This window comes from Podarcis erhardii (genome assembly GCF_964252035.2).
Source record: "Podarcis erhardii genome assembly, chromosome: 7".
NCBI classification, from domain to species: domain Eukaryota; kingdom Metazoa; phylum Chordata; class Lepidosauria; order Squamata; family Lacertidae; genus Podarcis; species Podarcis erhardii.
The window spans coordinates 13,424,562-13,447,295 of record NC_138511.1 but is presented as its reverse complement, the minus strand read 5'-3'; the positions used below and the strand labels follow the sequence as shown (position 1 = coordinate 13,447,295).

Genomic DNA, 22,734 nt, shown 5'->3' with positions numbered 1-22,734 from the left:
AACGGCGTTTCCGTGCGCTGCTCTGGTTCGCCAGAAGCGGCTTAGTCATGCTGGCCACATGACCCGGAAGCTGTACGCCGGCTCCCTCGGCCAGTAAAGCAAGATGAGCGCCGCAACCCCAGAGTTGGTCACGACTGGACCTAGTGGTCAGGGGTCCCTTTACCTTTACCTTTATCACCTAAACACGAAAGGAAAGGTGGCGGAGACAGCCCAGAAGGAAGGTGTTGGAGGGAGAGCAAAGGAGGTGGAAACAGGGGCAGGGGTTTTTTATGATGGGGGGGGGGGGAGATAGCAGGTGCCTGAGAAAAGTACATGCAAACAAGCAGTGGTGGGTGGTCAATGAGGGGACGTGGGGCACCCCAACCTCTCAGTGCACCCACTTTCTAGCTTTTAATTGGGCCAGGGAGGTGGAGCTATCTGTCACCTTCCTCCTCCTTGGTCTCAATGTTTCTCCTAGTGAATCTCATCAGGGAGGATGATGGGAACAAAACCACAATCGGTCAGCTCTGCCTATAGCCGCTTCTGGTGCCAACTACTGTTGACCTCTCTGCCTGTCACCATATCACTCTCTCTATGGGCACCAGAAGTCACTGTATATCTTCCTATATTGTTATAAGAATTTTAGGGTCATATATATATATATATATATATATATATATATATATATATATATGCAGGTTTTGGTGTCCTCGGGTGTCTTCCCGTGTAAAAGTTGGGGTGTCTAGGCGACGTTTCGACGAGGTCTCACTCGTCATCTTCAGGCTGGTGCTTTCGGCTTCTTGTTACTGGAACAGAGCAGGATCTCAGTGTTTGAGTTCCTATAAATACTGTAGAGGGGGTGTGGTGTATAGCCTCCAATGTTCTGGGCAGAGAGGAAGTTCCCAGGCTAGTGTGCCTTTTCTTCTTTTGTTCCTTAATTACTTGAGAGATATCTTGAGTGATTTCTTGAGTGATATCCTGAGTACCACTTAGGTGGGTCATTAGGTGTGGATTAGTTGTTAAAGTCTTTGTGTCTTGACCTCTTGAACTTTGTGAAGAGTTTTCCTGAGAAGATGGCTGTACTGTACTTAGTTGTGCTCTGGCTTGGCTTCGTGTATAGGGGCGAGCTGTGGTTTTGTGGCTTGTGTCAGCCAGATCTGTGTAGGGATTGCAGGGGGGTGCAGCATCCGGAGGTGCCACCATGGATTGGCTACTGGATGGTGTCTGTAATTCATCTGTGGAGAGGGTCTGGGTTTGGGTCTGGTGTGGTTGATTGGTGTTGGCGTTCTGTGTGCCTCTGGATCTGGTGTCAGTTTTTGTGGGGAGGGCTAATTTCCAAGCAAAACTATCAAATCTACTCCAAGATCCTGCCTACAAACCTATAAAAACAGATCCCACCACCTACCTGGAAAAAACCACCAAATCCAAAATAAAAGCCTCTCCTATCAGTGAAGAAATCCAGCTAAGAATCATCCCCAGAGAAAAATCATCCAGATGCCCCAAACTCTACGGCCTCCCCAAGATACACAAAGAAGGAACACCACTCAGACCAATAGTCAGCTCCATAGGCTCACCTCTACAAAATCTCGCTAAATTTCTCGCCAAGCAACTTCAGCCCTATGCAGAATCCATCTCTTCACACGTACCAAACTCCTTCCAGTTCATAGAAACAATAAAGAAGCAAAACCTACATCCTAATGACCTACTTGTGAGCTTCGATGTTGTATCTCTCTTCACACAAGTGCCCATTAATGAAGCCTTGACAGCTATTCAAAACAAATACAATCCCCCCGAATACATCTTGGACCTGACCAACCACTGCCTAACCAACACGTACTTCATCCACAATGGACAAAGATACAAACAGATAGAAGGAGCACCTATGGGATCACCCCTCTCACCGGTCATCGCAAACCTGTACATGGAACACTTTGAAACCAATGCTTTAGACAAGTCAGAACACAAACCCAAACTTTGGCTCAGATATGTTGACGACACCTTTGTAATTTGGCCACACGGGAAAGAAAAACTGGATAGCTTCCTCACACATCTCAACAACTTACACCCCAAAATACAATTCACTATGGAAATAGAAGCCAACAACCAACTTCCCTTCCTTGACGTCCTAATCTACAAAAAACCTGATGGCTCCCTAGGACACACTATCTACCGGAAAAAAACACACACCAACCGCTACTTACATGCACAATCACACCACCACCCTGCACAAATAAACTCCGTAGCCAAGACTCTCATCTCCAGAACCAAACGCCTGGCTGACAAAGACCACTTGACAACTGAGTTACAGAATCTCTCAAACGTGTTAATTGCCAATGGATACCAGCAAAACAGGATTACGAAGCTAATCCAAAAGGAAACACCCCCCAAAAACCAAGACACAGAAGAAAACAATGGCATGGCCCTCCTTCCTTATATCAAGGGCACTACAGATAAAATTAGCAAAATCCTCCATAAACACAATATCAAAACAGCCTTTTGCACCAACCAAAAAATAGCCAATATCCTCAGAAACCCCAAGGATAAAATCCAGTTGGAAAACCAAGGGATCTATGAAATACCCTGCAAAGTCTGCCCAGCCACGTACATTGGACAAACAAACAGACGAATAAATGCACGTATCGCAGAACACAAGAATGCCGTCAAAAAAGAAGAAAAAACTTCCTCTCTTTTCCAACACATGAAAGAAACAGGACACGAAATTAATTTTGCAGATTCCAAATTGCTCTTTAACACGGAACATCACCACAAGAGAATAATCATGGAAGCCATCGAGATAGAGAAACACCCTCACAACATGAACAAGCGTGACGACACATCCCGCTTGCCAGACATCTGGAAATTAGCCCTCCCCACAAAAACTGACACCAGATCCAGAGGCACACAGAACGCCAACACCAATCAACCACACCAGACCCAAACCCAGACCCTCTCCACAGATGAATTACAGACACCATCCAGTAGCCAATCCATGGTGGCACCTCCGGATGCTGCACCCCCCTGCAATCCCTACACAGATCTGGCTGACACAAGCCACAAAACCACAGCTCGCCCCTATACACGAAGCCAAGCCAGAGCACAACTAAGTACAGTACAGCCATCTTCTCAGGAAAACTCTTCACAAAGTTCAAGAGGTCAAGACACAAAGACTTTAACAACTAATCCACACCTAATGACCCACCTAAGTGGTACTCAGGATATCACTCAAGAAATCACTCAAGATATCTCTCAAGTAATTAAGGAACAAAAGAAGAAAAGGCACACTAGCCTGGGAACTTCCTCTCTGCCCAGAACATTGGAGGCTATACACCACACCCCCTCTACAGTATTTATAGGAACTCAAACACTGAGATCCTGCTCTGTTCCAGTAACAAGAAGCCGAAAGCACCAGCCTGAAGATGACGAGTGAGACCTCGTCGAAACGTCGCCTAGACACCCCAACTTTTACACGGGAAGACACCCGAGGACACCAAAACCTGCATTCCTGTACCCGTGAAAATCTACGAAAGCAAATATATATATATATATATATATATTCATAACTGTACAAGGCAAACACATATACAGTGGTACCTCAGGTTACAGATGCTTCAGGTTACAGACTCCGCTAACCCAGAAATAGTACCTCAGGTTAAGAACTTTGCTTCAGGATGAGAACAGAAATCGTGCTCCGGCGGTGCGGCAGCAGCGGGAGGCCCCATTAGCTAAAGTGGTGGTTCAGGTTAAGAACAGCTTCAGGTTAAGAACAGACCTCCAGAATGAATTAAGTACTTAACCCGAGGTACCACTGTACTTAGTTCCTGAGCCAGGTCACAGGCTCACCCTATTCAAACACAGACAAACATGCCCTTAAGACAGGATTTGTGAAGGAAAAGACAATGGGGAGGCTTTTCCATTTTCCTTTGACCTTGCAGAGAAAACATTTGGTCAGTTTGGTTTCAGGTTGGGTTTCCTGTGCTGATCTATGTAGGTGCTTGGTTGGTACATTTATGAACATTTAAGATATATCCAAGACCTTAAAATTCTTATCACACCAACACCAGGGTCTTTTCCAGGGAGTCTTCTCTTCTCATGAGGTGGCCAAAGTATTGGAGCCTCAGCTTCAGGATCTGTCCTTCCAGTGAGCACTCAGGGCTGATTTCCTTCAGAATGGAGAGGTTTGATCTTCTTGCAGTCCATGGGACTCTCAAGAGTCTCCTCCAGCACCATAATTCAAAAGCATCAATTCTTCGACGATCAGCTTCTTTATGGTCCAGCTCTCACTTCCATACAAACATTTATTCTATATCTGAGGCCTCTATATCTCCACCCCACCCCCCCAGCTAGGAACTGCAACTTGAAGAACTAAGACCAACAAAATAAGTCCTTTTCATTGTTCATGCATTGTACTGGGGCTTCTGTCCCACATCTATCTCACACTTAACATCACAGTGCTGGTGTTGTAAACAAAATCTGCCCTTTTCCCCTTATGGGGTATCCAAGAGCCCATACAGAGTCCTTAAGTGGGTTCACTACCGGTAGGAGAAAATAACAGAGGCCAACCAGAGAATATTGAGAAGCAAAGCAGCTAGTAAGCCTGATTTTTATTCAACTGTTGCAACAGGGTCCCCACTCATGACACGCAGGAGGGAGGAGGAACCCAGAACAATGGTGTGCAAACCCTTATATAGACTTTTTGAAATTGCCACCCTGTAAGCTTAAGACCACCCCACAATACATCATACATACATTACAGAAGGGGGGTGGGTCTACAGCAGAATCCTGTCTTGCAGGAAACCTATTAATGGTCACTGACTGGATTACCCAGGCAGCCTGGCCATTTTTTTTTTTATGGTTAATTAGTTCCTGAATCCAGGTCACATTTCGCCCTTGCGTCCCGAGTTCGAGTGTCTTCAAAGCCCATGACACTTTTGGTAAAGGCTGATTTCCAAGTGGAGCGCTCGCAGGTCAGTGTTTCCCAATTAAGATGGCATTAGCAGAGTTTCTGGAACTATTCACCTTTGGTTCAACACACAGGGTTTAAAATAGGGGGTCTCTTTTTAGATCCATCTATGCCAGTGTCACTGATGCCATGATCTGCAGTAAAGAAGTTCAGGTTGGACGTGCCCTATCCAATGGGGGTGGGAGAAGAGGACCCCTTGCTATCCCAAAACCATCTCACTTAAAAAATAAAGAGTCAGTTTTCACCAGCCTCCTAGCCAGCCCACTGTGGCAATCACACAGGGCCCCTGGACATCTGACAGTCTATTGATCCCTGTGCCACCACTGTGATTGCTTACTTTGCTGCCACCACCCTGTTTCTTCCAGGGACACACGGAGTCCAGACAGTTGTTAACATTAACAAATAATCAAGTTTATTTTTAAATGCAGGAACAAGCGTATAGTTTCAGTTATTTTTTCTTGTCAGTTTATTAATCTTAGTTCCTTTGCTGTCCTATATGTTTCTAATGTTTTTTAATGATATTTATTAAATTTTCAACAAAGAGAGAAATACAAAACAATATAAGAAAACACAACAAATACAAAAATCAAAAATACATAAAAAAAGAAAAATACAAACAAATAATAAATCCTTCTTTCCAATATCTTAAAACTCATTTACTTATTCTCGTGACTTCCTCACACCTCCCCTTTTTGTAATCCCATTTGCATAATCAAATCAGCAAATCCCTACCCTCTTTCATTTATTTTAACTCTATGTCTTAACTCTATATTTTCATCCATTATCAATTCATTTTTGCATACTCTTTGACTTTGTTGCTAATGCCGCTTAATTTCAATCCAACATCATTTTAACATTCATAAATTTTACAGTGTTTCTGCAGATAGTCTTTAATTTTCTTCCACCGACTCTTCTCCCAGGTCTCGGATTCTGCCAGTCATTTCCGCTATTTCCATATAGTCCATCATGCTGTCCTATACGTTTCTAACAACTTCAGACTGATTATTCCAGCTATCTGACTCCACCTAACAATTCCTCTCACTCTCTCACAATGCAACTCAACCAACCCACTGCCTATTCCTCCCTCTTCCTTCTCCAACTCCCAAAACTCAACTGACTTTCAAAACCTCCCACTCGTAACTTTTACTCCTCCCCTTGCATTCCCACTGGCCAAACACGCCACACTCATTTAACCCTTTCCTTATGTCCCATCCTAGGAGGCAAACGCCACACCCATCTCTTGCCTTGTTTTCATATTCAGAAACATGCTTCCAGATCACAGATATGTAGAAACAGAGCATCTGCAAAAGATACAGGTTGAGAGAAGCAAAGAGAAGGCAAAATTGAAGCTACAACTGGGTGCAAAATTTAGCGCAGATGAGAGAAGGGATGATGGCGTTAAGGAGAGGAGCTGTCATCATTGTTACAAGTTGTCGTTGTACCATGAATCATAACTGGGTGCACTGTAAAAATACCCGTAAGGCAATTCGTCACCGCTGAAATGCTCCGATGAATCAGAGTAATCCCTGTAGTGGTAGTCGTAGTAATCGTCATCCACTTCTTCTGCCGCTGGTGGTGGGTGAAGTGTGATGCTGCTTTGCAACACCTTCATCCCACACCATGGTGGCTCCCTGTCTTCACTTAGGCCTTGCGCTTTGTGTTGAAAGAGGATATGACGGACACCTTGAGGGTAGTCGTAAATAGTGTGTGAAATCTGGAGAGGAGAGAGAAAGGGAGGAGGCTGCTGGGTCTGGGGGAGGTTGCAGAGAGGAAACTACCCCTTCCAGGATGGAACTTCTCCCCCCACAGCTGTGTCTGGAGGGGCAGAAGTGGGGAAGTCAACAGTAGGGGGAGCCAGAGCTAAGGAGAGGCAGAGGCGGTCAACAAAGTCTAGTTATGTCCCCATTCTCCTCTTGCCTGATGTTAAAGAAGAGGAAGCTCGCAGGTAGTCAACCAGCTGAGCTGCTTGTCAGTAAGACACTTTGAGGTTTTCTATAACCTAGTGGTATATCTCTTTTATGAAATATTTACACAAGAAGGCCTGCATGTCATAGCAGACGGAGGTTGGTGGGACCCCTTTCACCCTCATAGACCACCCTCCACTAATTTAACAAAGCTTGCATTTTCTACTCAGGCTTGGCTCACCGGAAACCACGTTAACACAGAAGATTCTTCATATTGATGTTCTTTAAGGACTTCAGAGTCTGCAGACAACAGCTTCACGGTCAGTTTATAGTGTGCATCAAACCAACTTGTAAAGCTGTTTTTGGTGGGGGGGGGAGAAGGAAGAGAGAGAATTTATATGAGCCTGGGACAAATTGAGACCCAGCTGGCATATCGACCGCCACTGTTTCTGTCACTACAACATGGTGATTGAGAGAGATCTTGGCAGTGCTTTTTCCCCTAAAAAAATGTTTAGGGGTACTCTCATTTTGACTCAATAAAATAACCATGTTATATTTCAAATCAGGGGAAATAAATACAGTAAATGGACAAAAGTGCAAAGAACATGTATCACTTCATGTCAAGCTATATTTTTTTAGTTTCTTCTTCCGTTAGATTCACATGTTTAGGTGTATCTTCTTCTTCTTCCTCTTTGGTGATCACTCGTAGCCAAGTAAGATTGTCTTCCTTAAACACGGTTTTAACAGTGAGTCCATAAGTGACTGTGGAGGCCAATTCTGGATCCACACGTCCTTCCACAGTGGGGACACAGGTTTTCGGGGAGGAGTTGATCACAATGAGGGTTTGCCAAGCATGGCTTCCTCTTAGCATCCTGAGTTTGAGTGTCTTCAAAGCCCATGACATCTTTGGTAAAGGCTGTTCTTCAACTGGAGCACTCGCAGGCCAGTGTTTCCCAGTTGTCAGTGTTTCTACTACATTTTTTAAGATTTGCCTTGAGACAGTCTTTAAACCTCTTTTGTTGACCACCAACATTACACTTTCCATTTTTAAGTACAGAATAGAGTAGTTGCTTTGGAAGACGATAATCAGGCATCTGCACAACATGACCAGTCCAACAAAGCTGATGTTGAAGAATCATTGCTTCAACAATGGTGATATTTGCTTCTTCCAGTTCACCTGTCTTCCCAAATGAAGTGTAAAATTTTTCAGAGACACCGTTGATGGAATCTTTCGAGCAGTTGGAGATGGCATTTATAAGTGGTCCATGTTTCACAAACATATAGTAAGGTTGGTAGTACAATAGCTTTGTAAACAAGCATTTTGGTTTCCCTGCAAATGTCCCAGTCCTTAAACACTCTGCACTGCAATTGGAAGAAATCCGCACTTGCAGAGCTCAGGCGATGCTGGATTTCAGCATTAATTGTTGGCCCTTGTGGAAAGATAACAGCCTAGGTAGGAAAGTGATCAACATTTTCCAACATTACACCACTGAGTTGGATTTGTGGCGCTGCAGAGAGGTTATTTTGTACTTGCTGGTGCAGCACTTTGGATTTTGGATGTTGAGTGATAAGCTTTTTGGATGTTGAGTGATAAGCTTCTGCAAAGATATTTAGCATGGTTTTGAGGTTATCCTCTGAGCGTGCGCACACTACGTTGTCATCAGCATACTGAAGATTTTTTTCTATGAGCTTGTGAAGTTGTTGTGTAAGTTCAATTCCACCCACTTTGAAGATTTCAGCAGGTATCCCATCAGGTCCACTGGCTTTGTTGTTTTTCATTTGGTTAATAGCTGTACACAGCTCTCCCAGATTTGGAGATACTGCAAGCTCATCTCTAACTTGTTTATGCGGAATTTGTGAGAGGACCTCAGCAGCTACAGGGGAGTTGTGGTTAAGGAGATGTTGGTATTGTTCTTTCCAGCGCAGTGCAATGGCTTCTTTATCTTTTAGAAGTGTGATACCATCTGCTGAGCATAGGGGGCATATGCCCATAGATGTTCTTTGTGGCTTTAAAGAAACTCTGTGCATCATGAGTGTCAGCTAAGTGCTGGATCTCTTGAGCTTTTTTTATCCACCAGGTGTTTTTTAGTTCTCTGGTTCTTCTTTGAACCTCAGCCTTAGTGTTGGCTTAGGATTATAGGTTTATTCTTAGTGGCACAGTTTCTATCTCTTTGCCAGATCTGAATGGCCTTCTTTTCTTGTCAATCATGCGTTCAATCTCACTGTCATTCTCATCAAACCAGTCCTGGTGTTTCTTGGTTTGGTATCCAATACTTTACCTTAGGGATATGTGTACCCCTGCGTCCCCCCAGTAAAAAAGGACTGGATCTTGGTACCGGCATTTTTATATTTCTGGGTATCTTTGGTCAGGGAAGTGAAGAGACTCAATATTAGGAAGTGTCTCATTAACATTTAAAATAAAACTAAAAGATGGGTTCCAGTGCCTTCCTGATGAACACATGTGGTAACTAATTTGGACTGGGTGCCACTCTAAATAAGCGGAGACAAACTGCAATCCCTAATTGGCAGTAGCTCAGTGGTTGGAGCATCTGCTTTGCATACAGAAGGTCTCTTGTTCAATCCAGCTAAGACTGGGAATGCACCCTGACTGAGTCAAAGTCAAATTTTATTAAACGGTCACAGACCAGATTAACTCGTACAGCTAGTCAGCGAAGCATAACACCGGAAAAAACAAAGGACAGTTTCAATACAGATTAGGCCATAACAACAATTTAGAATTAGACAGCATAAATAAAATTAAGTATTTGCCTTCGCCTGCATATTGACATTGGAAAGCTCTTGTTTCCTGCGCCTAATAGCGGCTACACAGAATTTGGCAACATTGATCGTAATTTCAGGAACCTTATCTTCTACCAAGGCTCTCATACGTTGGAGTTCTGGTTCATTTTTAAGCTTTTGTAGAACTGGGGCAATAAAGGTCAGGCGTAGATCCTCGTAGTAACTACAGTGCAGCAATACATGCAGACTTGTTTCCACTTCCGATGAGCCACATGGGCAAACACGTGAGTCATATGGTTTGCCCTCATATCTGCCTAGCAGCAGGGCAGAGGGCAGAACGTTAAATCTGGCCAGGGTAAAGGAGTGTCTGTACTTAGGTATTTGTAAATCAGCCAGATAATTTGCGGGTGAGAACCCTCTCCCAAAGTCTCTAATTGTGGCATGTTTATCCATTTTGCCCATATGACATTGCAGCTCTATGTCCCTAATGCGTTGGAGCACTTGACTTCTGGCTCTCTCATATCCTGCCGCTATCAAGATCTGCGGGGAGAATCCCAAGCTTCTTATCTTTTCAAACAGGGAAGCTTTCCAGGTAGAATGAAAGGTGTCTAAGAGTGTTAAAGGAGCCAAACCGGCCGGGGAAAAAATAAGTTTTAACCAGTAGTGTATCTTTAGAATCCACAACCGCGCGTTAACGGGTGGTTGTCCAACTTCTAAGCGGACAGCTATATTAGATACACAGGGGAGGATCCCCAATAAACACCGATAGAATTTTGTTTGAAATGCCTCCATAGGCGCAAAAATTTTAAAACTGCAAACCTGGGATCCATAAGTGAGTTGTGGGAGTATTTTTGCAGCAAAAACCTGGGAGGCCGCTGGAACGTATTTACCCCCTTTCCTGTGGAAAAATCTTGTAAGGGCTTTATTGGCCCTTCCTGCGTTGGCAATGGCGTTTTTCATCTGTTGGTGCCACAAGACCCTTTCCTGAAAAGTTATTCCCAGGTATTTGAAAGTTGCTACCTGGTCAATAGGTTGACCATTAATTCTCCATTTGTGTTTCCTTCTTTTTTTTGAAAACACCATCATTTTAGATTTGCTGCAATTTATTGATAGTTGTTCCACTTGACAATAGTCAGCAAGTGATCTCAAAAGCTTCTTCAAGCCAACGCAGGAAAAGGAGAGTAGGACTGCGTCGTCCGCATACAGAAGCACCGTGAGGGGCATACCTGCCAGTTTGGGAGGGTGGGCATTTTCTTTCGCCATATTTGCCCTGACTGAAACCCTTGAGAACCACTGCCCTCTCTGTGCCGCCATGGAAGTGATAGCCAGTGGCAGCCTTCATTCCTCTAGACAACTGCCCCTGGGGCTGAAGCCTAGGTCCAAGCAGACCTTCCCCTCTGCCTCCAACCCACTGACCTCATCTATCCTTGGACTATCCTCACACATGCCAAGAACTTGGTTTGGGGTGTCCACCCTCCCTGCACCCCGGCCGGGACAGAACACTTGGTACTCACCAGTCCTTCACCTCAATCATGGGTCTGGCTTCATCCATCAGTTCATCCCAGTAGCCCTCGTCCTTCAAAGTGATGAGCTGAGATTTGCTGCAGGGCCTGAGACATTAAGGGACACCATCACTACCCCCACATCACCAGCACTATCCTACAGCATTGGGGAATGCAGGTGGCTCTATGGACTAAACCACTGAGCCTCTTGGGCTCGCCCATCAGAAGGTCAGCGGTTCAAATCCACGTGACGGGGTGAGCTCCCGTTGCTCTGTCCCAGCTCCTGCCAACCTAGCAGTTCAAAAGCACGGCGGTGCAAGTAGATAAATAGGTACCGCAGCAGTGGGAAGGTAAATGGCATTTCTGTGCACTCTGGCTTCAGTCACGGTTTTTCATTGCGTCAGAAGCGGTCTAGTCCTGCTGGCCACATGACCCAGAAAGATGTCTGTGGACAAACACCGGCTCCCTCGGCCTGAAAGCCAGATGAGCGTTGCAAACCCATAGTCACCTTTGACTGTACTTAACCGTCCAGGGGTCCTTGACCTTTACCTTTTACCCACAGCTTTTGGACCACGTGTTCCAAAAGGCTCAGCAACTGGCTATTGTGGGCAACCTCCAGCTCCCTGGAAAGAAAGTTTGCCCCCTCCTATGCAGAGGCAAGGAATGATGGTCTGCTAGCAACCCATTGTACGGAAATTCATTGGGGGACTGGCCCTCATCACTCCCCACAACAAAAAAGAACAGCTCATTTGACAGGATTTGGTGATGCAATTTGCTTCACCTTTTTATGACCATTGCATTTTTATGGGTTATATTTATTGGGGGAGGGACTCTCCTTATGCAGAATACAGTGTGAAGCACAAGAACCCGCACAAGGGCAAATGAAAACTCCCTTTCCTCATCTTTAAGTGGATTTGAGTTTGGACAATGATAGGTTCCTCACCCGTTACGTGCAGCAAAGCATTTGTAGAGCTGAACAGGAGCATCTTCATCATTCTCCACAAAACAGCCCATTTTATAAGGGCTGAGCATCTCACCGACACTTTTTGAGTCTTCTGTGGACAGTTCCTCAGTTTCCCAGTGGCCCTCGGCAGGTGTCTGGGTTTCCCAGGAGTCCAGGCCATCTGACGCAGTGTGTGTGATGGGGAGACAGAAAATGAAGGGAGAGGCTTTGAGTGCATGGAAGCAGCCCGTGGGTTAGAAAGAAAACAAGAATGACTTAGGCCACTTTCAGACTGTCCCTGTTTCCAAGAGGGACTCAATTGCATAATGGCCAGTTCAGGGTCTCAGATTTAGGCTGGTTTTGCGATGGTGTGCAAGCAACCTGCATCTCAACAAATCAGACTTCTTGACACAATGCCATAAAACCTCCCCACAAATGAATTTTCTCGATAAATAGCCAGTATCCTTAAATGTGGGGCAAATAATCAGGATAAAGAGGCAAAAAACAGGCAGTCCAGAAATGACCGTAGTTAAATTATCACCCTTGGTTTGCATGATTAAGTAGTAGACATCCTGAAGTTAACTGACATTATTACCTTGGGTCCATTAATTCCAACAGGTCTACTCTGAGGAGCAGGTGTAGGGAAACTTTGGCCATGCAGATGTTGCTAAACTACAATTTCCATCATCCTGGGCCATTTCTCTTGCTTGCTGGGGTTGATGGGAGTTGTAGTTCAGCAATCTCTCGGTTCCCATACCTGGAAAAAACAAGGTGCTTGGCTATTTAGAATATGCAATTATTTATATACATATGGTACTGTGTGTGTGTGTGTGTGTGTGTGTGTGTGTGTGTGTAGATAGATAGACAGACAGACAGATAGATATATAGACACCACAGTCATGGCAAGGTTTTCTGCCACTGCTGCCACTTCTGCCTCCTAGCAGGCCTGCTGGCGGTCTGGCAGTTCCAGATTATTTGTATTCACTATGACTCACCGCCGCATTTTGGATTGTCCTGAATACCACCATTTGGTAGCCAAGCCCAAAGCCAAAAAAGAAGAGCTTGGATTTGATATCCCGCTTTATCACTACCCTAAGGAGTCTCAAAGCAGCTAACATTCTCCTTTCCCTTCCTCCCCCACAACAATCACTCTGTGAGGTGAGTGGGGCTGAAAGACTTCAGAGAAGTGTGACTAGCCCAAGGTCACCCAGCAGCTGCATGTGGAGGAGCAGGGAATCGAACCCCGTTCACCAGATTACGAGTCCACCGCTCTTAACCACTACACCACACTGGGATGTAGTCCTGTTGGGATGCATTTTGGCTTGCCTGTGGATGAAACAGAGTGTGAGATGATTGATAATATTGTTATTTATCTGTTTTAGACCCCTACGTAGTAGCGGTTGCCAGGACATTGTCCTGTTTGCCTCTGTATATAGTTCCATCCTTCTTTCAGACATTGTGGTAGATTGCAATGTTTAACTGGTGATATTGTCAGGTTTAGCTGCTGATAACATTGCAGTGTTTAGCTGGTGAGTTATCCCAATGTTGAAAACCAGATATCGCCTAGCCCTCACACACACTGTGATTCGTGATATATTACCAGCTCAAATATTATGAAAAAATTATCATCATGTAAACTTCAAATGAGTTTTGGACGTTATATCGCCCAGCCCGTGTGTAGACATTACTGTGCTAGATGAACCAATATTGGGACTCAGCTTCCTATGTTCCTAAAGGCTTTATAATTCAGATTTCTGTCCAGGAGCGTTTTATTCCCCCAGATAAACGGGGACATACCTTGACCATCAGGGTTCTTGATTAAGTTCTTCTCTAGGTGGGAGAAAATGTAGAAAGCCAATGGCTTTGGAGAAGAGTCATGGTCCCTTTCCTGGAACTTGCGCTTCCACAGGACCGGCAGGTCTACCAAGTCCCGCCACTGAGAGCAGACCAGCCGGCAATTGCAAATGAGGTTGCTTGCTGGAACCAGGGACAAGATATCCAACAGAAGGTTTTCGGGCAAATTTTCCATGTTCGCTGCCATCAATGAGGTCTCAGCCGCCTGAAGAGCTGAACCACGAAAGAGGGGAGCAAGGGGAAGGAGCAAACATACAAGATCTGTGAGTGGGCCATAGGCAAGGACAAGTGGGGTACTTCAACAAAATGTTGCAGCGTTAAGTGCTTCAGGTCAGCTGCTTTCTACCTAGTCAGACCCCTTTTGATCCATCTAGTTTAGCATTTCCCAGCCATGCTGCCCACTGATTCTTGACCCTCTCCCCGAGATGGGTGCAGGAAGTGGAAAGCCATGCCATGAAGACTTGTGTCTTCTGTTCCTGATTCACTTGGAGAAACTGACCTCCCAGCTGAATAGTGAGCAGCTAGCACAAATCTCTCTGGCTCAGTGTCCATACTAGGAGCCAACTTCTAGGGGTTGAGGGGGCTTCACAGCCCCATAGAATGTTGGAGGGAGTCCCCCCCCCCCAAAAAAAATGTTGATGGGCATTGCAATTCAAATGGTGTGCATCCATTATTTATTGAATTTACAGGTGAAACTCGAAAAATTAGAATATCGTGGGAAAGGTCATTTTTTTCAGTATTTCAACTTAAAAGGTGAAACTTATATATGAGATAGACTCATCATCACAATTATAACAAATATCTCGCTTTGCAGTGTCATGGGTCTATCTCATATATTAGTTTCACCTTTTAAGTTGAATTACTGAAATAAATGAACTTTTCCACGATATTCTAATTTTTCGAGTTTCACTTATATATACCGCCCTATTCTCGGAGGTCTCATAAAAAAATCACAGTATATAAATTAAAAATAAAAGCAATGTCCCAAAATACCTCCTTAAAAAGAGCCACATTTTAAAAGGGTATGGAGTGTTGATCAGGTCAACCAAAGGCCTGGTTAAAAAGGAACATTTTTGCCTGGCTCCTAAAGGTTTATAATGAAGGCGTCTGGCGAACTTCCCTGGGGAGAGCATTCCACAGATGGGGAGCCACTGCAGAGAAGGCCCCGTTCTCGTGTTGCCACCCTCTGACCTCTCGAGGAGGAGGCCTCAGAAGATGATCTCATGGTCTGGGTAGGTCCATATGGAAAGAGGCGGTCCTTCAGGTAATGAATCATGTGACTGATTATGCAGGGCAGGGCTTACCTGCCCCCTCCCCCCACATTTTATTCAAGTTGGCACCCCTGTCAGGGTCAATACATTTTTTTAAAAAAAAGTCTTGTGTGTGTGTTTGATCTTCACTCATACTAGTCTACCTTACAGGGGTGTCGTTCCACAGAACCTGCCTCTCTGTGAAGATAGACACTTTGAGCACGTGCAGAGTTATATCTGAGAGCCCAAGTGCAAATGGACTCCTGTCGGCTGCCCTTCCCAGATCCTGCCCCATTGTAAAGATCCACCCTTTGAAGAAATATCAAAGGACCTGGAAAGACTCTTTATGTATGTGATAGCTGCAAATATGCTTTTTGCCCGGGGTGGGAATAAGAGAAAACTCCAACCAAAGAAGAATGGATAATAATTATTATTTGTACCCCGCCCATCTGGCTGGGTTTCCCCAGCCACTCTAGGCGGCTTCCACAAAGACCAAAAATACACTAATATGTCACAGATTAAAAACTTCCCTAAACATGGCTGCCTTAAGATGTCTTCTAAATGTCAGGTAGTTGTTTATCTCTTTGACATCTGCTGGGAGGGCGTTCCACAGGGCAGGCGCCACTACCAAGAAGGCCCTCTGCCTGGTTCCCTGTAGCTTTGCTTCTCGCAATGAGGGAACCGCCAGAAGGCCCTCAGTGCTGGACCTCAGCGTCCGAGCAGAACGCTGGGGGTGGAGACGCTCCTTCAGGTATACTAGGCCGAAGCTGTTTAGGGCTTTCAAGGTCAGCACCAACACTTTGAATTGTGCTCGGAAACGCACTGGGAGCCAATGTACGTCTTTCAAGACCGGTGTTATGTGGTCTCGGCGGCTGCCCCCAGTCACCAGTCTAGCTGCCGCATTCTGGATTAGTTGTAGTTTCCGGGTCACCTTCAAAGGTAGCCCCACGTAGAGCGCATTGAAGTAGTCCAAGCGGGAGATAACCTAGAGCATGCACCACTCTGGGGAGACAGTCCGCAGGCAGGTAGGCTCTTAGCCTGCTTACCAGATGGAGCTGGTAGACAGCCGCCCTGGACACAGAATTGACCTGCGCCTCCATGGACAGCTGTGAGTCCAAAGTGACTCCCAGGCTGCACACCCGGTTCTTCAGAGGCACAGTTACCCCATTCAGGACCAGGAAGTCCTCCACACCCGCCCACCCCCTGTCCCCCCAAAACAGTACTTCTGTCTTGTCAGGATTCAACCTCAATCCATTAGCCATCATCCATCCTCCAACCACCTCCAGGCACTCACACAGGACCTTCACCGCCTTCACTGGCTCTGATTTGAAAGAGAGGTAGAGCTCTCTTTCAAAGGTAAAGATCACTGCAAACACTTAAAGACGTTATCAGGACTTGTAATGTAATTTTTTAAGGTTAAAAGTGGATACAGTGGCGTAGCGTGGGTTGTCAGCACCCGGGGCAAGGCAAGTAATTTGCGCTCCCTAACCCTGGATTTGCGCCCCCTAACCCTAACCCCCAGATGTTGCGCCCGGTGCGGCCGGCCCCCCCTGCACCCCCCACGCTACGCCACTGAGTGGATATAAACCAAATTGGATAAATATAATTAGATACAGTAAGGGGGGGAAAATATATATATATTATATATTGGAAGACATGGGGGGGGGAGCAGGGGATTCAGGGAATCCCGTGATGTATAAAATTGATTATGTTTAAATACAAATGTTATCTGTAATTATTTTTTTTAAACAAAGATCCATCCTTTTGGATGCGCTTCTCTCCCCCCCCCCCCATCCCCTCCGAGTCTTACCTGGTCTGGAACGGGCACAGGAGTCACGCGGAGCCTCCAAGACCAAGTCTGATCTCCGCCCCGCTCCACCGCCAGGCAGCAGGGAGAAAACGAAAGCGATCCTAGTCCAGGCTCTCAATTCCGAGAAACGACCCGCCCATCGCCATCAATTCCCCTCTTCGGGGAATCCCCGCCGGGGCGTATTTTGCATCAGATGACGCGCCTCTAGGGAGCCAACGCGCAAAGGCAAGAGCGGCGTGGCCGGAGGCTCCCGTCCAGTAAAACGAAACCATCGCAAAAGGATAAGGGTTACTGGCGAGCGTGGACCATACACACCTCATCCCAAGCCTTTCCCTCGCTCAGGAGAGTTAGCATCTGTGACAAATGTGACAAATGTAAATAGTCTATTTACAGAAACATTGTAAAATTAAGGAATGTTAGAGGGAGGTTGGAATGAAGCGGTGGTTTTAGCAATAATGTTATTAAGAGATATGTAAAAACGGGTTGTTAACATGTAAAAAATGTAAAGTTATAATACATTATGATAAAGCATTAAGATAAATGCAAAAAGGGTAAGGACTTGCTGAAACAACTATTGAACTAGAATACAAAAGAGGGAGGTGTGAGGAGGTCAGGGAAATAAGTAAATGAAAGATAAGACACGGAAAGACTGAAATGTTTTTAATTGTTGTTTTATTTTTATTTATTTTTTTGTTTTTTGTTTCCCCCCCCCCTTCCTTTTTTCCTTTTTGTAATTTTCTTGAAACTTTAATAAAATATCATTTAAAAAACAAAAACAAATGACCAACGATGCTCAAGGGGTACCCAACATCCTGTAATAAGGGCGATGGAGTCATCTATGGAGATGAGGATGTCATTGTAATAAACGAAAAATCTGCCCTTATTCCCTTATGGGGGACACAAGAGCCTTTATAGAGTCCTTTGTAGGTTCCCTATTGGTGGGAGAAAATAACAAGAGGCCAACCAGAGAATATTGAGAAGCAAAGCAGCTCGTAAGCCTGATCTTTATTGAACTGCTGCAACAGGGTCCTCCCCTCACAGGCAGGAAAGGAGGAGGACCCCGAACCAAGGTGTGTCTGTCCTTATATAGACATTTTAAATTGCCCACCTTGGAGTCCAAGACCACCTCCCAGATACATCATACCTACATCACAGAAAGGGTGGGCTAAAGCAGAAATCTGAGTGTGTTGTTTACTTCCTGTCTGACAAGTTACCTGTTGATGTTTACTGGATTGGTACCCTGGGAAACCTGGCCAGTCTTTTGTAATGATAAGTACTTAGTTCCTGAGCCAGGTCACAGGCTCACCCTATTCATACACAGACATACCCTTAAGACAGGATTTGTGAAGGAAAAGGCAATGGGGAGACATTTGCCCTTGCAGAGAAACACCTGGCCAGCCTGGGAGTCAAAATGGCTCCCTGACTGCTCTCCTGTGCAGCTTCTGACATGTGGCCTATAGATCTATGTACGTGTTTGCTTGGTACATTTATGAACCTTTATTATCTCCATAAGACCTTCATTTATTTATTTCATCATCTAATCAGGGACGTGAGGCTGGCAGACTCCACACACGTGCCCATCTCCCATGGTTTTGCCTTGCAATTTAGGGCCGGAGTCACAAGACCAGGAGGACGCAAGCACAGAGGAAATATAATAGAATGGCAATAAATTCTGCATTGGAAATATTGGGTTGTAGTTTAATGGTGAATTTTGGGCATAATGGAGATGTAAAACACCACTGTGGGAGCAGGGCCGAGGCGGGAGAGTGCTAGAGCCCGGTCAAGTTGCAGGGAATCAATTTCAATCCATTACCCCAGGGATGTAGACAGGCTGCTTGAACTCGTGCTGCTTGAACTCGTGAAACCTGTCTCCTTGATCCTTGCCCTTCCTGGCTGATAAAAGTGAGCCGGGAAGGGTTAGGCGATGGGCTCTGCGGGGTGGTGAATGCTTCCCTCTGCAGGGGAGCCTTCCCAGACCCACTGAAAGAGGTGGTCATTAAATCGCTTCTTTAAAATGCATCCTTAGACCCGGCCAATACAGTGGTGCCCCGCAAGACGAACGCCTCGCAAGACGGAAAACCCGCTAGACGAAAGGGTTTTCCGTTTTGGAGGCGCTTCGCTAAACGAATTTCTCTATGGGGTTGCTTCGCAAGACGAAAAAATCTTGTGAGTTCCCGCGGTTCCCCCCCCCCCGCTTTTTCCCGCCCTTTCCCTAAGCGCTAAGCCACTTCTCAGCTGTTCCGCTGATAAGCCGCTTCTCAGCTGATCGCTAAAAGCCGCTAGACCGCTAATAGCGCTAATCCGCTAAGCTGTCAATGGGCTTGCTTCGCAAGACGAAAAAACCGCTAGACGAAGAGAATCGCGGAACGGATTAATTTCGTCTTGCGAGGCACCACTGTATGGCCAACTATGGCCCAGTCTCAAATGTTCCATTCTTGAGCAAGGTGATTGAGCAGGTGGTTGCTGAACAACTCCAGGCACGCCTAGAGGATGCGGACCATTGGGATCCCTTCAGGCCTCATCATGGGACTGAAACTGCCTTGGCTGCGCTGGTTGATGATCTCCGGCGGGCTAGGGGCAAAGGTGAAAGATGTTACCTAGTTCTGCTGGATCTCACAGCGGCTTTTGATACAATCAATCATAACATCTTTCTGGACCATCTAGAGGAGTTGAGAGCTGGGGGCACTGTTATACTGTGGTACCTCGGGTTACATACGCTTCAGCTTACAGACTCCACTAACCCAGAAATAGTGCTTCAGGTTAAGAACTTTGCTTCAGGATAAGAACAGAAATTGGGCTCCGGCGGCGTGGCAGCAGCAGGAGGCCCCATTAGCTAAAGTTGTGCTTCAGGTTAAGAACAGACCTCCGGAACGAATTAAGTACTTAACCCGAGGTACCACTGTACAGTGGTTCCGCTCCTTCCTCCTGGGCCGTGCTCAGAAAGTGGTTTGGAGGCTCTCCCTTGCTTTTTAACATCTACATGAAGCCGCTGGGAGAGATCATCAGGGGGTTTGGGCTGGGTGTTCAGCAATATGCGGATGATACCCAGCTCTACATCTCTTTCAAATCAGAACCAGTGAAGGCGGTGAAAGTCCTGTGTGAGTGCCTGGAGGCGGTTGGAGGATGGATGGCGGCTAACAGATTGAGGTTGAATCCTGACAAGACAGAAGTACTGTTTTGGGGGGACCGGGGGCGGGCGGGTGTAGGGGACTCCCTGGTCGTGAATGGGGTAACTGTGTCTCCGAAGAACCAGGTGGGCAGCCTGGGACTCACAGCTGTCCATGGAGACGCAGGTCAATTCTGTATCCAGGGCAGCTTTTTTCCAGCTCCATCTGGTACACAGGCTGAGACCCTACCTGCCTGCAGACTGTCTCCCCAGAGTGGTGCATGCTCTAGTTATCTCCCGCATGGACTACTGCAATGCGCTCTATGTGGGGCTACCTTTGAAGGTGACCTGGAAACTACAACTAATCCAGAATGCGGCAGCTAGACTGGTGACTGGGAGTGGCCGCCGAGACCACATAACACCGGTCCTGAAAAACCCACATTGGCTCTCAGAATGTTTCCAGGCATAATTCAAAGTGTTGGTGCTGGCCTTGAAAGCCCTAAACAGCTTCGGCCTAGTATACCTGAAAGAGTGCCTCCACCCCCATCATTCAGCCCCAGACACTGAGGTCCAGCTCTGAGGGCCTTCTGGCGGTTCCCTCCCTGCGAGAAGCAAAGCTACAGGGAACCAGGCAGAGAGCCTGCTCGGTGGTGGCACCCACCCTGTGGAACACCCTCCCATCAGATGTCAAAGAGATAAACAAATACCTGACATTTAGAAGACATCTGAAGGCAGCCCTGTTTAGGGAAGTTTTTAAAGTGTGATATTTTAATGTATTTTTAATGTTTGTTGGAAGCCACCACTGCAAATAAGAGTGACCCAAGGCAAAATGAACAGTGGGGGGGAAACGAGCAGACTAAGAAAGGTGTGATAGGAACAGGGGGCAAATGAAGCTGGAGGGAAGTAATGGGAGGGTGGCAAGAGATGATGGTTGTAGATAGGTAAGGTAAAGGTACCCCTGCCCGTACGGGCCAGTCTTGACAGACTCTAGGGTTGTGCGCTCATCTCACTCTATAGGCCGGGAGCCAGCGCTGTCCGCAGACACTTCCGGGTCACGTGGCCAGCGTGACAGGCTGCATCTGGCAAGCCAGCACAGCACACGGAACGCCGTTTACCTTCCCGCTGGTAAGCGGTCCCTATTTATCTACTTGCACCCGGGGGTGCTTTCGAACTGCTAGGTTGGCAGGCGCTGGGACTGAACGACGGGAGCGCACCCCGCCGCGGGGATTCGAACCCCCGACCATGCGATCGGCAAGTCCTAGGTGCTGAGGTTTTACCCACAGCGCCACCCGCGTCCCAACGCCACCCGCGTGTAAATAGGTATATAAATTCAATAAATAATAATAGCGGCATATCATGACATCTTTGATATGGAAAAGGGAGGGAGGAAATAGAGGAAGTGGCAGGCTTTGCTGGTGGTATTTAAGCAGAGGCTAGGTGGTTATCTTCCATAGAATCATAGAATTGTCGAGTTGGAAATGCCCCCCCCAAGGGTCATCGTGTTCCACCCCCTGCAATGCGGGTAAGCAGCATCAAACACAACCACGGCAAAGACGTCCCTTTTCCGGAAGTCCCTTTGCCTTCCCGACGACAGCATCTGGATCAAAGGAACTCGCTTGCCTGTTTTTGCAAATGGGTGCGGGATTAAAAGAAGGGCATTGTGGGTAGGCGGTGGGGCAAATCTGCCCACCTCCGGGGCTGCTGTAAGCTGCAAAGATGCTGTGCGAGTGGGTCAGACTGCACGACCTCAGAGGTGCCTTCCGACCCCATGATTGTTGGCTTATCTATATGCAACAAATGTTCTTGGATGCATCTTGCTGCCCTTTGGTGGCCAACGAGCTACTTATAATAATATAATAATAATTTATTATTTCTACCCCGCCCATCTGGCTGAGTTTCCCCAGCCACTCTGGGTGGCTCCCAATCAAATGTTAAAAACAGTACAGCATTAAATATTTAAAACTTCACTGAACAAGCCTGCCTTCAGATGTCTTTTAAAGATAGGATAGCTGCTTATTTCCTTCACATCTGAAGGGAGGGTGTTCCGCAGGGCAGGCGCCACTACCAAGAAGGCCCTCTGTCTGGTTCCCTGTAACCTGACTTCTCGCAAGGAGGGAATCGCCAGAAGGCCCTCAGTACTGAACCTCAGTGTCCGGGCTGAACGATGGGGGTGGAGACGCTCCTTCAGATATACTGGGCCAAGGCCGTTTAGGGCTTTAAAGGTCAGCACCAACAGTTTGAATTGTGCTCGGAAACGTACTGGGAGCCAATGCAGATCTCTCAGGACCGGTGTTATGTGGTCGAACCGCCCACCTTCTGATCAGCAAGTCCTAGGCTCTGTGGTTTAACCCACAGCGCCACCGCGTCCCTTTATTTTCGGGGGGATGCCTTATATTACAGCAAGAGGCAAAACTGGAAGTAGGTCTTATTTTCGGGGGATGTCTTATTTTCGGGTAAACAGGGTAGCTAAAGGTACCAAAGGCATCTCAAAAAGATCTCTTGTTTTGCTGTTTTTGTGATAGCGGAGGCAGGAGGATGCTTTTATAGGAGGGGGTGTTGGGAGATGGATCCCAGCAACATCTAGAGGGTCAAAGTTTCCCCCCAGCCCCGGGGTCAAGCTGTTGTCATTTTTGGTACCCCACTTAAAGTTTCCTTGCAGGAGTCCCACAAGAAGCTGGCCAACAACG

The 22,734-nt window shown here is 46.4% G+C and overlaps 1 protein-coding gene across 3 annotated transcripts; it reads right to left on the bottom strand.

Annotated features, from left to right (window-relative positions):
- Positions 1-6,356: 6,356 nt before the first annotated feature.
- LOC309346931 (F-box only protein 44-like) lies at positions 6,357-17,083 on the bottom strand. Of its 3 annotated transcripts, XM_081871303.1 has the most exons (6): positions 16,942-17,083; positions 13,825-14,086; positions 12,028-12,208; positions 11,097-11,192; positions 7,085-7,199; positions 6,357-6,653 (listed from the first exon to the last, which is right to left on the bottom strand). In XM_081871303.1, the coding sequence occupies exons 2-6, from the start codon at positions 14,066-14,068 to the stop codon at positions 6,363-6,365; spliced, it is 927 nt and encodes a 308-aa protein (XP_081727429.1). In that variant the 5' UTR covers positions 14,069-14,086; positions 16,942-17,083; the 3' UTR covers positions 6,357-6,362. The 3 variants fall into 3 exon arrangements, with proteins under 3 accessions (XP_081727429.1, XP_081727428.1, XP_081727430.1); XM_081871302.1 differs by lacking the exon at positions 16,942-17,083 and having other exon boundaries at positions 13,825-14,521; XM_081871304.1 differs by lacking the exons at positions 11,097-11,192; positions 16,942-17,083 and having other exon boundaries at positions 13,825-14,520.
- Positions 17,084-22,734: the final 5,651 nt, after the last annotated feature.

Coding starts and splice junctions, on each gene's coding strand:
- LOC309346931 (XM_081871303.1), bottom strand. CDS start 14,068: ATGGCAGCGAACATGGAAAATTTGCCCGAAAACCTTCTGTTGGATATC. Junction 11,193..12,027: donor TGCTTTGCTGCACGTAACGG/GTGAGGAACCTA, acceptor TTAATGTCTCAG/GCCCTGCAGCAAATCTCAGC. Junction 6,654..7,084: donor CTGTGTTAACGTGGTTTCCG/GTGAGCCAAGCC, acceptor TCTCCTCTCCAG/ATTTCACACACTATTTACGA.